The sequence below is a fragment of the Notothenia rossii genome, assembly GCF_949606895.1.
Source record: "Notothenia rossii genome assembly, chromosome: 7".
NCBI lineage: Eukaryota > Metazoa > Chordata > Actinopteri > Perciformes > Nototheniidae > Notothenia > Notothenia rossii.
Window position 1 is genome coordinate 874,264 of NC_136905.1, and position 17,500 is coordinate 891,763.

The 17,500-nt window shown below is 43.3% G+C and overlaps 2 protein-coding genes across 2 annotated transcripts in view; both read left to right on the forward strand.

Annotated features, from left to right (window-relative positions):
• Positions 1–7,291, forward strand: part of tg (thyroglobulin) — a gene marked incomplete at its 5' end in the record, with an annotated part of 34,909 nt that extends 27,618 nt beyond the window's left edge. Inside the window, 13 exon segments of the mRNA XM_079640869.1 lie at positions 1,075–1,212; positions 1,288–1,470; positions 1,953–2,157; positions 2,284–2,371; positions 2,533–2,683; positions 2,790–2,986; positions 3,081–3,254; positions 3,594–3,728; positions 4,902–5,086; positions 5,675–5,773; positions 6,026–6,166; positions 6,677–6,843; positions 7,131–7,291. Coding sequence (XP_079496995.1) covers positions 1,075–1,212; positions 1,288–1,470; positions 1,953–2,157; positions 2,284–2,371; positions 2,533–2,683; positions 2,790–2,986; positions 3,081–3,254; positions 3,594–3,728; positions 4,902–5,086; positions 5,675–5,773; positions 6,026–6,166; positions 6,677–6,843; positions 7,131–7,222 — 1,955 coding nt within the window. The 3' untranslated portion in view covers positions 7,223–7,291.
• Positions 7,292–14,424: 7,133 nt separating this feature from the next.
• Positions 14,425–17,500, forward strand: part of LOC307013472 (uncharacterized protein) — a gene marked incomplete at its 5' end in the record, with an annotated part of 4,498 nt that continues 1,422 nt past the window's right edge. The window contains 4 exons of the mRNA XM_079640870.1: positions 14,425–14,465; positions 14,557–14,705; positions 14,752–15,323; positions 15,432–15,539. Coding sequence (XP_079496996.1) covers positions 14,425–14,465; positions 14,557–14,705; positions 14,752–15,323; positions 15,432–15,539 — 870 coding nt within the window. The remainder of the gene's footprint in view (positions 14,466–14,556; positions 14,706–14,751; positions 15,324–15,431; positions 15,540–17,500) is intronic.

Below are 17,500 nucleotides of genomic sequence, written 5' to 3' on the forward strand. Positions count from 1 at the left end.
GTATTTGATAACTAATACTTTTAGTAATTATGCTAATAAGTGTTTACTAAGTTTTACTGGTAGTATTTACTAAGTTTTAACTAAGTATTGACCGGTATATTTACTAAGTTTTTACTGGTATATTTACTAAGTATTGACTGGTATATTTACTAAGTATTGACTGGTATATTCACTAAGTATTGACTGGTATATTCACTAAGTATTGACTGGTATATTTACTAAGTATTGACTGGTATATTCACTAAGTATTGACTGGTATATTTACTAAGTATTGACTGGTATATTTACGAAGTATTTACTGGTATTATGTACTGGTAGTATTTACTAAGTTTTACTGGTAGTATTTATTAAGTTTTAACTAAGTATTGACTGGTATATTTACTAAGTATTCACTAAGTATTAACTAAGTTTTACTGGTATATTCACTAAGTATTGACTGGTATATTCACTAAGTATTTACTGGTAGTATTCACTCAGTATTTACTGGTATATTCACTAAGTATTTACTGGTAGTATTCACTCAGTATTTACTGGTATATTTACTAAGTATTGACTGGTATATTCACTAAGTATTGACTGGTATATTCACTAAGTATTGACTGGTATATTTACTAAGTATTTACTGGTATATTTACGAAGTATTTACTGGTATTATGTACTGGTAGTATTTACTAAGTTTTACTGGTAGTATTTATTAAGTTTTAACTAAGTATTGACTGGTATATTTACTAAGTATTCACTAAGTATTAACTAAGTTTTACTGGTATATTCACTAAGTATTGACTGGTATATTTACTAAGTATTCACTAAGTATTAACTAAGTTTTACTGGTATATTCACTAAGTATTTACTGGTATATTCACTAAGTATTTACTGGTAGTATTCACTCAGTATTTACTGGTATATTCACTAAGTATTTACTGGTAGTATTCACTCAGTATTTACTGGTATATTCACTAAGTATTTACTGGTAGTATTCACTAAGTATTTACTGGTAGTATTCACTAAGTATTTACTGGTATATTTACTAAGTATTCACTAAATGTTATGATTTATGTAATGTGTGTGTGTCAGTGTCCCTGGATCAGTGGCGCCTCCTCTCTGGCTCCTCCCTTCTCGTTGACTCCTCCCTCTCCACCTATGACATCATCCACCTGAGCCGTGACATCGCCGCGGGAGACCCGGACGCCACCAGGGATTGGTGTCTCCATGGTAACCACAGTAACAACACCTCAGTTATGTAATTTTAACCTGCCTCAGGTGACATCATCACACTTCCTGTTTCAGCCTGTCAGGAGGCGGAGTCTTGTGTGGGCGTGTCCCTCAGTGAGAAGGGGGGGGCGACCCGCTGCGTCCTCTACCCAGACACCTCCACCTGTGGACTAAGCTCCGCCCCCAATGCACCCAGCCCCGCCTCGTCCTGCAGGCTGGTCATCAGAGAGCCCGCCTCCCAGGTGTACCTGAAGACAGGTGAGATAATCACAAAGCAGAGAACAGCCAATCAAATGGCTGCCAATCAGAGAGAAGATCACGGACAATAACAGAGAAGAGAACAGCCAATCAGAGAGCAGCCAATCAGAGAGCAGCCAATCAGAGAGCAGCCAAACAGAGAGCAGCAAATCAGAGAAGAGAACAGACAATAACAGAGAAGAGAAGAGCCAATTACAGAGAAGAGAACAGCCAATCAGAGAAGAGAACAGCCAATCACAGAGCAGAAGGCAGACAATCAGAGAGCAGCCAATAGCTGAGAAGAGAACAGCCAATCAGAGAACAGCCAATAACAGAGAAGAGATCAACCAATCAGAGAGCAGCCAATCACAGAGCAGAAGACAGCCAATCAGAGAACAGCCAATCACAGAGCAGAAGACAGCTAATCAAAGGGCAGCCTATCACAGAGCAGACGACAGACAATCAGAGAGCAGCCGATCTCAAAGTAGTCGCCTGTCTTTCAGAGCGGTTGCCGTTGGTTACGTCCATTTCCATCCCGGGCCATGGGATCCTGCGTGGCGTTGCCGTGGAGACATCCGTGGGCTCTGATAGGAGGACGGTGGTTCGGTTCCTGGGTGTTCCCTACGCGCGTCCACCAATAGGATCGCTGCGCTTTGAAGCAGCGCAGGCGGCCGATTGGACGGGAACCTGGAACGCCACCGTGCCCCGGTAACCAATCAGCTGCTCTCAGATGGTTTGATCCAACCAGATTTATAAATTAAATAAAGTCGAGTTGTGTTGATATATTTTTCTGTTGATTAAATAACAATGTTGTTGTTGTTGTTGTTGATTCAGTGCCAGCTGTATACAGCCCGGTGATGAAGAGTCTTCCTCCTCCAGTGAGGATTGTCTCTACCTCAACATCTACTCTCCTGCTGCCCGGGTCAGAACACTACTATCATTATTATTATTAATATTAATATTATTATTATTATTATTATTATTATCATTATTGTTCACATTCTAATTATAGTATAATAATAACACACTACTCTAATTATATTAATATCATAACTTTCCCTTTTTTAAATCATTCAAACTCAGAGGGGGCGTGTCCCAGTCCTGGTTTTCTTTTTCAACCCTCCGGCCAATCAGAAGCCAGGAGTGTTGGACGGCTCGGCCCTCGCTGCGTTGGGGAACATCGTCGTCGTAACGGTCGCGTACAGGACCGCCGCTCTGGGCTTCCTGAGCACGGGTCAGAATGTTTACGTTGTTTACTAACGAGCTTAATTCATAGACTTCATGTTAATTGGATTTAAAGGGACACGTAGGCTCTTACCTCTCATGTTACCTGTGTGCAGGTGAGTCCGGTCTCCGTGGTAACTACGGGCTGTCGGACCAGGAGGCGGGGCTTCTCTGGGTTCACACCCACATCTCGGCGGTGGGGGGGGACAGCAGTCAGGTGACGGTGGGGGGGGAGAGGAGGGGGGCCGACATCACCAGCCTGCTCCTGCTCTCCTCTTCTTCTACTCCTCTATTCCAGCGCATGATGCTGATGGTGAGACCTCCTCCTCGTCTTCATCGTATTCTTCATCTTCCTCCTCCTCCTCCTCCTCCTCCTCCTCCTCCTCTCTATAACCCTCCTCCTGTAGGGAGGCTCTGTTTTCTCCCCCTCTCTCCTCCAGCCCACCTCCTCCTCCAGAGCTCAGGCGTTGGCGTTGGCCCAGGAGCTCGGCTGCGTGACCTCTGACCTCTCAGATAACGACAGACTATCCTCCTGCCTGCGAGCCGCTCCGGCACACAAACTGAACGCTGCTCAGACAAAGGTAGGGTCAAATATCAGGAGAGATGATTCACACACACACACACACACACACACACACACACACACACACACACACACACACACACACACACACACACACACACACACACACACACTCTCACACACACACAGTTGACGACTCTATTGAATATGCCTCATAAATTACTTTGTTTAATGTATGTGTGTGTGTGTGTGTGTGTGTGTGTGTGTGTGTGTGTGTGTGTGTGTGTGTGTGTGTGTGTGTGTGTGTGTGTGTGTGTGTGTGTGTGTGTGTGTGTGTGTGTGTGTGTGTGTGTGTGTGTGTGTGTGTGTGTGTGTGTGTGTGTGTGTGTGTGTGTAGCTGCTCTCAGTGAGCGGGCCCTTCCTCTCCTGGTCTCCGGTCTCTGTCTCCAGGTCTTCTCTCCTCCTCAGAGTGGACTTGCTGCTGGGAACGTCTGCAGAGGACGGGCTGATCGGCCGGGCGCGCAGGATCAAGGTCAATAAATACAAACACTGACACATATAACCAACAAGAGCAGGAAGTAATACACATATATTCTATATCATACCCCGTTCAAAGGTCTCCTAGTATACTATGTTTAGGCATATATTGTCTATAAAAGGGTTAGGGTTAACAGGATGGAGCTCAAACTCTTTCTCTCTCTCAGGTTTACCACAAGGTGACTTCCTTTTGATTTCCTGCTTCTTCACACACACTCTCTCCAGTACAGGTTAGCTCTGAGTGTTAGCATGCTAATGTAAACACAGACCATATTACTTCAGAACACGTCTCATTGTTTCTGACAGCAACGTTTCTGATTGGCCCGTGGGGGTAAAGCCCGCCCACATTTTAGTAATGTGGTCATGACGCAGCAAATCTGGATCAGCTCCGTTGTTCCCTGTTTTTAGAGATGTGGACATCACTTTGTGAGTCTCCTTACACACTGGGGACACACCGGGGACACACCGGGGACACATAGTGATGTAGAGAAGACATCACTTTGTGAGTCTCCTGACACACCGGGGACACATGTTGATACAGAAAAGACATTAAAAAGTGCATTTAGCATGATAGGAGACCTTTAAATATATGTCATGTATTTAAAAATACTGTATATGTTGTGTTTATATAAATACTGTATATGTTGTGTTTATATAAATACTGTATATGTTGTGTATTAATACATACTGTATACTGTATATGTTGTGTATTAATACATACTGTATGTTGTATATGTTGTGTATTAATACATACTGTATTCTGTATATGTTGTGTATTAATACATACTGTATTCTGTATATGTTGTGTATTAATACATACTATATTCTGTATATGTTGTGTATTAATACATACTGTATGTTGTATATGTTGTGTATTAATACATACTGTATGTTGTATATGTTGTGTATTAATACATACTGTATGTTGTATATGTTGTGTATTAATACATACTGTATGTTGTATATGTTGTGTATTAATACATACTGTATTCTGTATATGTTGTGTATTAATACATACTGTATTCTGTATATGTTGTGTATTAATACATACTATATTCTGTATATGTTGTGTATTAATACATACTGTATGTTGTATATGTTGTGTATTAATACATACTGTATGTTGTATATGTTGTGTATTAATACATACTGTATGTTGTCTCCTCAGGACTTTGAGTCTCTGCGCGGCCGCACTGACGGACGCTCCTTGTTCTACGAGGCTCTGAGCCGCTCTCTGGGCGGCCCGACAGGAAGTGAGCTCCTGAAGGAGGCAGCGTCCTGGTTCTACTCTCTGGACCATGACGAGGCCTCCGGGTACAGCGTGTTCTCCAGAGCGCTCAACAACGCCACCAGGTGACCAGATACCTTCACTGCAGCATGAGGTCTAGAACCAGCAGACTCAGGGAAAGGTTCATCCCACAGGCCATGAGACTGAACACCTGAACTCTGTGAACAACATCCATGACATTCATCTGTCTGCAACTCACACACATATATATATATATATATATATATATATATATATATATATATATATATATATATATATATATCCATATTCCAATTAGATATACTATTCTGCACAGTTTCTATCATATTCTGTTTCTATTTTATTTTATTTACTGTGTTATTATGTTGCACTGTCGGAGGAGCCTCAGATTTGCATCGTCATATCTACACTAGCTGCTCACATGACTGTAAGAGCCTTGCACCTTGAGCTAACACTGAGAGAGGGGATCAGGTCTGAGGTGGGCCAGGGACTTCCCCCTGCTGCTGGTTCTTAGAGAGTGCTCTGATGCTACATCATGAACCATCCGCTCTGCTCTCTGGGACCAGGACCTGGAGAAGTTCAGAAATGAAGCTCCATGTGGATCAAACTCCAGACTGAAGACGTCTCTTCTTGCTGCTGTTTTTAATGAAACGCCTCCTTCCTTCCTCCAGGGATCTGTTCATCATCTGCCCGGCGCTGCAGATGGCTAGCCTCTGGGCTAACAGCAAAGCTAACGTCTACCTGTACCACCAGCCAGCCTCCAGCAGCAGGTAACGCTAACACCACAGCCCAGTTAGCGTACATGCTAATGTTAGCTTCAATTTGACTTCATGTTAGTTTTTTCTATGTTTAGGATTTTGTGATGAATAGCTTCGGTGCATCATGGTGCCAAAAGAAACTCAGGAAGTTAAATGAATTTGGAAAAAAGAGCAAATAGAAAATAAAATAGAAATGAGATTATAAATAAATCTAAAATAAATACATATAAGATGAGACATGTGTGACGATGTCTCCGTCTTCAGGGCGGACGTCTCCGTTCCTCTGGACGTGCAGCTGGTGTTCGGGACGCCTCATCAGCCAATCAGCTCGCAGCATTTCACGCCCTCAGAGCAGCGCCTCTCTGTGGCCGCCATGAGCTACGTCTCCAGCTTCGTCCGGACCGGGTCAGAACTAAACTCTCTATATAAACTCTTTTTACAACTTGTTAGAAAATCCTCCCTGTTCACCGGCTTGACCTTGAATCTCAGGATCCATGTATCTGTGATCCTCTCCAGAATGGAAGTAGTCATCACATACAGAGCATCAACTAGTTCCTGAACAGTGTCCTTCACATGCTGATATCCAAGAGAGGGAGTTCCTCAGTCACAAGATGGAGGAATAGAAAGCAGTATTCAATGTTTACTTCAGATTAGCTCCACGTCAGAAATGAGCATGCTTGTCACATGTCTCTCTCCATAGAGGCTGAATCATCATGTTAATCACATAGCTATCATATGCCTCAAACAGTCCTGATGCTCTTCTAGGTAATCACACATCCTGTCATGTTCACAGCTACAGTTGATACCTTTGTTAGCATGTTGCTCTCATGTTGGAGGAGGACATTCAGGATGTTCCGAACATTACTCTTCCTCGTTCACGACGACCTTCGTTAATGTTTCCTGTTCCCTCCCCAGGAACCCAAACCCCTCACCTTTGTGGGCGGAGTCAGCGCTGCCTCAATGGAAGCAGGTGTCCGAGGCCCCGCCCACTTACCTGCAGCTAAGCCCCGCCCTCCTCAATCAGCGGGGCCTCAGTCAGAGCGCCTGCTCCTTCTGGGGGGGGCTGGGGGCCCGGCTCCTCGGTGAGACAGAAAAACAATACTTTCATTATTAATAAAGCATCAAAGACGTGCAGATGATCTCTCTGTGACGAGAGAACGAACGCCCCGAGACCCACCTGTTCCCACTATGCTCTTAACCTTTTGTATGTGACCATGTTTTATTCAACATGCTCCCTAGACAACTCGTTCTGAAGCACCTTGAGCTGACGTTGTTATTAAAGTGTGCGATATAAATTAATGTATTATTTAATTAAACATCTCTACAAGCATTATTTATAATATTTAAAATCTCGTGTTTCCTCCTGCAGGTGCGACGGGGGCGGAGCTTTGGTCGATCTCCGACCTCTCATTGGCCGCACCTTCCAGCCAATCACAGAGCGAGAAGGACACCTACAGCTAGACGATGACATCAGCAGATTCACTTTGATCTCAGACTGCTGTGTTAATCAATTCATCAATAAATCAATGAAAGCATTGTAAAGGCTCCCTGCTGTCTGTGGTGTTTCACTGTGAGCCCGTCCTGGGGAGGAAGAGGAAGAGCTGTTTGATGACTTCCTGTTGGGAATAGTTGAAGCTGAAATCTTTAAAATAAAGGTTCAACTTTTAAGAATATTTCAAATTAAAGCAACTGAATTTTTACTTTTTCTCCCAACATATTAGTTAAAGGTGGGGTAGGGTAAGTTTGAGAAACCAGTTTGAGTGCACTAGAATTTGAAAATACACAGTTGGAAACAGAGCCCCTCCTCCAACACACACAAACGCGCACATGACCAATGAGGGCACAAGATAAGTTTGTGCACAGATGGAAGGCTGCCAGGCAGGTAGGCCATCCAGTTACTTTAGCCGGCTCAGATGATTGGTCGTGCTTTTTACAGCACTACAGCTTCAAAGCACTTCAGATATTCATTGCTATCGGGATGTTAAGAGCTTTCCATGGAATATAACAACAAGTGTATCTCGAGCCGGTTTCTCAAACTTACCTACCCCACCTTTAAGTTTCTAAATAAAATACTCTCTTCTTCCTCATCCTCCTCTTTATAAAGTTGAGGTACTTTTACTTCACTCCCACCTGACTGCAGTTGTTGAACATATCAAGATTTTAAATCTGATGAATGCATTTGAATCGTTTTTTCACAGAGCATTAAACCGTGTTGTGTATGTGTTGGTGGACCTGTTTAACACAGGGCGCTCTCTGAGACTCAGAGAGGTACAGAGGATTCATCAATTGAGACCTTTAAAAAATACGACTGAATCTCAGTCCTTCTTCACGGTGTTTCCAGTCTGCAGTCCACAGAGGCTGAGAGCAGAACAAAGGGTTAATAAAGAACAAATACAATATGAACGATATATTATTCTGACGTCCTCAAACCAAACCAACAGGAGGAGAGCTTTGACTTCTCTTAATAAACTAAAGTATATTGTCCACACGCTAAACATTCACTTTGGACATGTGGAGGTCTAAATGAACTCAGTCACTTTACTAAAGTACACGATCTGAGTACTTCTACTTTTACTCAAGTACACGATCTGAGTACTTCTACTTTTACTCAAGTACAATATCTGAGTACTTCTACTGTTACTCAAAATCTGAGTACTTCTACTTTTACTCAAGAACAAGATCTGAGTACTTCTAATTTTACTCAAGAACAAGATCTGAGTACTTCTACTTTTACTCAAGAACAAGATCTGAGTACTTCTACTTTTACTCAAGAACAAGATCTGAGTACTTCTACTTTTACTCAAGAACAAGATCTGAGTACTTCTACTTTTACTCAAGTACAATATCTGAGTACTTCTACTTTTACTCAAGAACAAGATCTGAGTACTTCTAATTGTGCTAAAGATCTGAGTACTTCTACTTTTACTCAAGAACAAGATCTGAGTACTTCTACTTTTACTCAAGTACAAGATCTGAGTACTTCTACTTTTACTCAAGAACAAGATCTGAGTACTTTTACTTTTACTCAAGTACAAGATCTGAGTACTTCTACTTTTACTCAAGATCTGAGTACTTCTACTTTTACTCAATTACAAGATCTGAGTACTTCTACTTTTACTCAAGAACAAGATCTGAGTACTTCTACTTTTACTCAAGAACAAGATCTGAGTACTTCTACTTTTACTCAAGTACAAGATCTGAGTACTTTTACTTTTACTAAAGTACATGATCAGAGTACTTCTACTTTTACTCAAGAACAAGATCTGACTACTTCTAATTGTGCTAAAGATCTGAGTACTTCTACTTTTACTCAAGTACAAGATCTGAGTACTTCTACTTTTACTCAAGTACAAGATCTGAGTACTTCTACTTTTACTCAAGAACAAGATCTGAGTACTTCTACTTTTACTCAAGAACAAGATCTGAGTACTTCTACTTTTACTCAAGTACAAGATCTGAGTACTTTTACTTTTACTAAAGTACATGATCAGAGTACTTCTACTTTTACTCAAGAACAAGATCTGAGTACTTCTACTTGTACTTAAGATCTGAGTACTTCTACTTGTACTTAAGATCTGAGTACTTCTACTTGTACTTAAGATCTGAGTACTTCTACTTTCTGGTAAATCATGTGTTTTTCCTAAGTGTTATATATAATGTGATGTACTGAGTGCACCAGGTGGCCACAGGGTGGGGCTGTGGTGCAGCAGTGCATGCTGGGAGCCCCCCCCCTGCTCAGGTGAGCTCTGTATAAAGCCTCTCTGTCTGTGGCACACAGTGAGATCTTTGTGGAGCGTTCCTGCAGGAAGATGAAGCTCGCCGTCTGCATCGCCCTCGCTCTCTGCGCCGCCGGTAAGAAAACATGTTTCTACTAACGCTTCATCAACTGAGAGTAGCTGAGAGGTCGAGGGGTCGGTTTCAAGACAACAAATACTCCTGGGGGGTTTCAGTCAGTTTCAAGACAACAAATACTCCTGGGGGGTTTCAGTCAGTTTCAAGACAACAAATACTCCTGGGGGGTTTCAGATCATGTTTAAAGCTAAGTCATTGTTCATGTCTCTGCTGAGCCATTTCTAGATCGCGGGTCGATGCATTCAGCTTCAGGCCAGCTATCAGCACCTGAGATTCAGGTCGCTGATAAAAAGATATCCTGACTGGAAAGGGTCTTCAATGGAGGTAGACCCCCTCCGTCCCCTCTCAAAACACAGGGTCTTCAATGGAGGTAGACCCCCTCCGTCCCCTCTCAAAACACAGGGTCTTCAATGGAGGTAGACCCGCTCCGTCCCCTCTCAAAACACAGGGTCTTCAATGAAGGTAGACCCGCTCCGTCCCCTCTCAAAACACAGGGTCTTCAATGGAGGTAGACCCGCTCCGTCCCCTCTCAAAACACAGGGTCTTCAATGGAGGTAGACCCGCTCCGTCCCCTCTCAAAACACAGGGTCTTCAATGAAGGTAGACCCCCTCCGTCCCCTCTCAAAACACAGGGTCTTCAATGGAGGTAGACCCGCTCCGTCCCCTCTCAAAACACAGGGTCTTCAATGGAGGTAGACCCGCTCCGTCCCCTCTCAAACACAGGGTCTTCAATGGAGGTAGACCCCCTCCGTCCCCTCTCAAAACACAGGGTCTTCAATGGAGGTAGACCCGCTCCGTCCCCTCTCAAAACACAGGGTCTTCAATGGATCTGTGAAACTTCCCTTACGCCTCGGCCCGATAGCTGCTGCAGGGAAGCTGTTTTTAAACTCTGGGACCACCCACCTCCTGAAGGAAGAAACTCTGAGGGCAGGGGCTTGTCCTGTCTGAGGGTCTCCAGGGTCAGGTTCAGGGTCTCCAGGGTCAGGGTCTCCAGGGTCAGGTTCAGGGTCTCCAGGGTCAGGTTCAGGGTCTCCAGGGTCAGGTTCAGGGTCAGGTTGAGGGTCTCTAGGTTCAGGGTCTCCAGGGTCAGGGTCTCCAGGGTCTCCAGGGTCAGGGTCTCTAGGTTCAGGGTTTCCAGGGTCAGGGTCTCCAGGGTCTCCAGGGCCAGGGTGTCCAGGGTCAGGGTGTCCAGGGTCAGGGTCTCCAGGGCCAGGGTGTCCAGGGTCAGGGTCTCCAGGGTCAGGGTGTCCAGCTGTGGCTCGGTCTGACCCCTTTATGATCTGAGTTAAAGGGTCTCTGCTCTTTAGAGGCAGGTCAACAAACCATGACGTTAAAAAAGAGAACTGAATGGACTCAATAAAAGATCAAACAGGAAGTTAAAGGTCATCTGTTATTCAAAACCCTCTTCTCCATGTCTCTTCTACATCAACATGTGTCCCCTCTTCTCCATGTCTCTTCTACATCAACATGTGTCCCCTCTACTTCATGTCTCTTCTACATCAACATGTGTCCCCTCTTCTCCATGTCTCTTCTACATCAACATGTGTCCCCTCTTCTTCATGTCTCTTCTACATCAGCATGTGTCCCCTCGTCTTCATGTCTCTTCTACATCAACATGTGTCCACTCTTCTCCATGTCTCTTCTACATCAGCATGTGTCCCCTCTTCTCCATGTCTCTTCTACATCAACATGTGTCCCCTCTTCTCCATGTCTCTTCTACATCAACATGTGTCCCCTCTTCTCCATGTCTCTTCTACATCAACATGTGTCCCCTCTTCTTCGTGTCTCTTCTACATCAACATGTGTCCCCTCTTCTTCATGTCTCTTCTACATCAGCATGTGTCCCCTCGTCTTCATGTCTCTTCTACATCAACATGTGTCCACTCTTCTCCATGTCTCTTCTACATCAGCATGTGTCCCCTCTTCTCCATGTCTCTTCTACATCAACATGTGTCCCCTCTTCTTCGTGTCTCTTCTCCATCAACATGTGTCCCCTCTTCTTCGTGTCTCTTCTACATCAACATGTGTCCCCTCTTCTTCATGTCTCTTCTACATCAACATGTGTCCCCTCTTCTTCATGTCTCTTCTACATCAACATGTGTCCCCTCTTCTCCATGTCTCCTCTACATCAACATGTGTCCCCTCTTCTTCATGTGTCTTCTACATCAACATGTGTCCCCTCTTCTTCATGTCTCTTCTACATCAACATGTGTCCCCTCTTCTTCATGTCTCTTCTACATCAACATGTGTCCCCTCTTCTCCATGTCTCTTCTACATCAACATGTGTCCCCTCTTCTCCATGTCTCTCCTACATCAACATGTGTCCCCTCTTCTCCATGTCTCTTCTACATCAACATGTGCCCCTCTTCTTCATGTCTCTTCTACATCAACATGTGTCCCCTCTTCTTCATGTCTCTTCTACATCAACATGTGTCCCCTCTTCTCCATATCTCTCCTACATCAACATGTGTCCCCTCTTGATGCAAAACAAGTGACATTTGACCTTTTTAGAGAGGTTTAGAAAATGGAATCGAGGGGCAGTTCCTAAAATCCATCTAAACATTACCCATTGGTGAATGAGTGATGCGTAACCAGAATGCTCAAAACAGGAAGCTGTCATGCACTCTGGTGGCTATCATTAGCAGCTAATAGGAAAACTCTAAAAATGGAATGATGGATTCTCAGTAATCATCTCAAAGTGACAGACACATTGGAATAACCTTCAGCAGCGTCTTTATCGTTGTAATGCCATTGAACAGGACTTTTGATCTGAACAACAGCTAAGGTGAGACAATGTCCCGTGAATGCTACGTGTTGTAATGTCTGTGTTTGCTTTCCCTGTCGCGAGTTCTGATCGCTCAGTGAGGAGACCTATATTTCTGGAACCTGTGGAATCACACGATGCTAATCGCTATCTTGTTTGTGCATATACGATCAGTAATAAGAGTATCTTTACCGTGAGTTCTGTGCTAAGTGTGTTAGCATTTTTTCGCTCAGGGCTCATTTAGACGCTTCTTGTGAGACTTGTGCTTTGTTTCGGTAAAAATGGTCCCTATCATCAGTTAGCTGAGTTTCTTCCCGTTAATCTGGTATGAAACATTTATAGGTTTTTAAATACTAAGATGCCCTGAGACACAGTTTCGTGAAAGAACACCCCGCAGCCCTCTGTACACGGGGCTCTCGGGCTTAACAGGTTTCAAATAGGACGGTTTCCCAAGAGAGTGTCCTTTGTTACACAGCTTCACAGTTTGCTTCAGAGCTCATCTTTGAGTCAATAAATGCCCCAAGATATTTTGTATGACAAGACGAACTCCACTTCCTGACTCACGATGGATACGTCTTCTTGTATCTGGGGATGTCGTCTAAAATAATTTGTCTTGTCTTTGGTTTCAGTCTATAAAATGTTGAAAACCCTGAAAAACAGCTTTAAAATATTCTTATTCTTTTCTAGGATTGATGTGAAGCTCTAACGCAGATTCACTTTGAATTTAGAGTCAGAACAAATCTAATTGTATGATGTTGTGGGATCTTCGACCTCTCTAATGACTTCAGATAAACAGCGCTTCTTTAGGAAAATTGGGAAGTTCAATTGTGTGAATGATCTATTATTATATTATATATAATACCTATAATTTATAAACAGTATTCGAAGTATGATGTGTTCTAACGGCATTAAAAGAGATGCAGTGATTTATCTGCATTTAAAACGTGTAATAGTGAAAGTATGATGATATATTTGTGCTGAAACAAAACACCATTTTGATTGTGTTTTATGATTTGTTTTACATTTAACTTACGTTTCACAAAATGTCATTTATATCCCCCCCCCCTCATTAAGTCCCTTGTGACATAGCAACAAAAAGGTTTGCAATTGTTTTTTTAAAGGACAAAAATACAGTAAACATGGCTAACATAGACTTTTTTTCTAATATCATTTTTAACTATTACTATTAATAATAAATATTAGATAACAACAACAGAACTAGGCCTACAGTACATTACATGCAGCACCCATACACTTTCATTAAATCTTCCGTAGGGCAGCTATAGGTCAGGGTCGACCCACATCCTTCCCCTGTGGATTTAAATCACACTTTATGTCGACGGCAACCATCGATTTCCAACCACGTTGTGTGCCTGATTGACTATCGTTATATCGCTTTTTATCGTATCGGTGAAACACTCAACATCTGTGTTTACCGCCAGTTACATGAAAGAGAGTGTTTTCACCCCAAAAGGGGCGGGGCCATAACGGAGAGGGAGAGTACTGGATTGGTTGCTCTCATCTAGAGCATGAGAAGGTTAAACACAATGTGTCATCAGCCATGTTTCTACTTCTTCTTCTTCTTCTTCTTCTTCTCTAGTGTCGTCTGCTAATACCACTGCCTCCACTCCATCCGGCACCAGCGATCACACCGTCAGCTCCATCCCACCACAGAGTACCAACAACAGAGTACCAACAGCAAACCCAACAACAGGAAACACAACAACAACAAACCCAACAACAGCAAACCCAACAACAGGAAACCCAACAACAGCAAACCCAACAACAGGAAACACAACAACAGGAAACACAACAACAACAAACCCAACAACAGGAAACACAACAACAACCAACCCAACAACAGCAAACCCAACAACAGCAAACCCAACAACAGGAAACACAACAACAACAAACCCAACAACAGCAAACCCAACAACAGCAAACCCAACAACAGGAAACACAACAACAGCAAACCCAACAACAGCAAACCCCAAAACAGGAAACACAACAACAACAAACCCAACAACAGCAAACCCAACAACAGGAAATGCAACAACAGGAAACCCAACAACAGGAAACCCAACAACAGCAAACCCAACAACAGCAAACCCCAAAACAGGAAACACAACAACAGCAAACCCAACAACAGGAAACACAACAACAGCAAACCCCAAAACAGGAAACACAACAACAGCAAACCCAACAACAGGAAACACAACAACAGCAAACTCAACAACAGCAAACCCCAAAACAGGGAACACAACAACAGCAAACCCAACAACAGGAAACACAACAACAGCAAACCCCAAAACAGGAAACACAACAACAGCAAACCCAACAACAGGAAACACAACAACAGCAAACCCCAAAACAGGAAACACAACAACAGCAGACCCCAAAACAGGAAACACAACAACAGCAAACCCAACAACAGGAAACACAACAACAGCAAACCCAACAACAGCAAACCCAACAACAGGAAACACAACAACAGCAAACCCAACAACAGCAAACCCAACAACAGGAAACACAACAACAGCAAACCCAACAACAGCAAACCCAACAACAGGAAACACAACAACAGCAAACCCAACAACAGCAAACCCAACAACAGCAAACCCAACAACACACGGACCCAACACCACCAGCAACGCCAATGTGACAACGACCTTGCATGGCAACGTGACTCCCCCCAGCGTCGTCACAACAAACAGCTCGTCTGCGCACACGACGGTTTCCTCTGCTAACGGCACCGCCAACGTAAACGGAACGGGCAGCAGCGCGACTGTATCTGGTGGCACGAACAAGCCAATCACAACGCAGGGCTCGACCGCGGCGACGCCCCCTGCGGCCTCTGGCGGGGGGTGGGTGCCGGGCTGGGGCATCGCTCTGCTGGTTCTGGCCGCTCTGGTTCTGCTGCTGCTGTTCCTGCTGCTCATCGCACTGGTGAGGCTCCGAACAGCCAGGCAACACTTTATATGTTACACTTTCATTTAGTGTTTCAGAGTTGTGTTTGTAGTTATGCATCAGAGTGTGAATGCTCGCTCTGTGCAGATGGTGTGGTGCTGCAGAGGGAGCCCCAGCGACTCCAGTCTCTTCAGAGACGACATCCCGCTCTACACGACTCACGGTCGCTTCGACGGTACCAACAGGAAGCCATACGTAAGAGAAACGTCTCTGTAAACAAACACACCTATAAACACATACAGTACACAATAAACACTAAATAAACGTACCTGTACATAATCACAACCACACACACATATTTGTACTCTAATATATTCATTCTCTTCCATTTTGAAGTGATATTTTGTACATATTGACTGTTGTAACTTTCGTGGACAGTATGTATATGTGTTTGATTATATACTGTATATATAAGTGGGTGTGCAGGTGTGTATGTATGTCGTATTATATACATATATTTGTATTCCTCTGGATGGTGAGAAAACAGCGATCTTTTTATCCACAAACAAAAGATTGACAATAAAGTTTACTTTGATTATTACAAAGGTCCAACCTAATAAAAGGGAACTCAACTGGATGAGAAATAATGAAACGCAGGCTGCACGATGTTAGTTTATCAGATTCTAGGTGTGTTATCAGAGGGAGTGTGTCGGGGGTGACTGTAATAGTTATTCCCTTTTTGTGTATTTCAAAGAGTCAACATTTGCTCATGGAGGAACAAAGCTATCTGCCATGTTTCTGTCACTATGACAACAAGGAAACAAAGGCTGTCGCTGGGTGTGAGTCCGAGCGCTTAGTAACTCAAAATAGAAATTTACTTTAGCCTTAGTCAATGCATTCTACACACACACACACACACACACACACACACACACACACACACACACACACACACACACACACACACACACACACACACACACACACACACACACACACACACACACACACACACACACACACACACACACACACACACACACACACACACACACACACACACACACACACACACACACACTTTCTAACTGTTTACAGACTCTGGTTTGTGGATTTGAAGTAAAAGTTGTATGAGGTCAGCCAGTGCAGTCAGAGGAGAAGCACTCAGATCTGGTATATCAGTATGTAGTGTCTCTACTTTAAAGAGTCCTCTCCTGCTGATGTTCAGGTGTATATCAGTATGTAGTGTCTCTACTTTAAAGAGTCCTCTGCTGCTGATGTTCAGGTGTATATTAGTATGTAGTGTCTCTACTTTAAAGAGTCCTCTCCTGCTGATGTTCAGGTGTATATCAGTATGTAGTGTCTCTACTTTAAAGAGTCCTCTCCTGCTGATGTTCAGGTGTATATCAGTATTTAGTGTCTCTACTTTAAAGAGTCCTCTGCTGCTGATGTTCAGGTGTATATTAGTATGTAGTGTCTCTACTTTAAAGAGTCCTCTCCTGCTGATGTTCAGGTGTATATCAGTATGTAGTGTCTCTACTTTAAAGAGTCCTCTCCTGCTGATGTTCAGGTGTATATCAGTATGTAGTGTCTCTACTTTAAAGAGTCCTCTCCTGCTGATGTTCAGGTGTATATCAGTATGTAGTGTCTCTACTTTAAAGAGTCCTCTCCTGCTGATGTTCAGGTGTATGTCAGTATGTAGTGTCTCTACTTTAAAGAGTCTTCTCCTGCTGATGTGCAGGTGTATATCAGTATGTAGTGTCTCTACTTTAAAGAGTCCCCTCCTGCTGATGTTCAGGTGTATATCAGTATGTAGTGTCTCTACTTTAAAGAGTCCTCTCCTGCTGATGTTCAGGTGTATATCAGTATGTAGTGTCTCTACTTTAAAGAGTCCTCTGCTGCTGATGTTCAGGTGTATATTAGTATGTAGTGTCTCTACTTTAAAGAGTCCTCTCCTGCTGATGTTCAGGTGTATATCAGTATGTAGTGTCTCTACTTTAAAGAGTCCTCTCCTGCTGATGTTCAGGTGTATATCAGTATTTAGTGTCTCTACTTTAAAGAGTCCTCTGCTGCTGATGTTCAGGTGTATATTAGTATGTAGTGTCTCTACTTTAAAGAGTCCTCTCCTGCTGATGTTCAGGTGTATATCAGTATGTAGTGTCTCTACTTTAAAGAGTCCTCTCCTGCTGATGTTCAGGTGTATATCAGTATGTAGT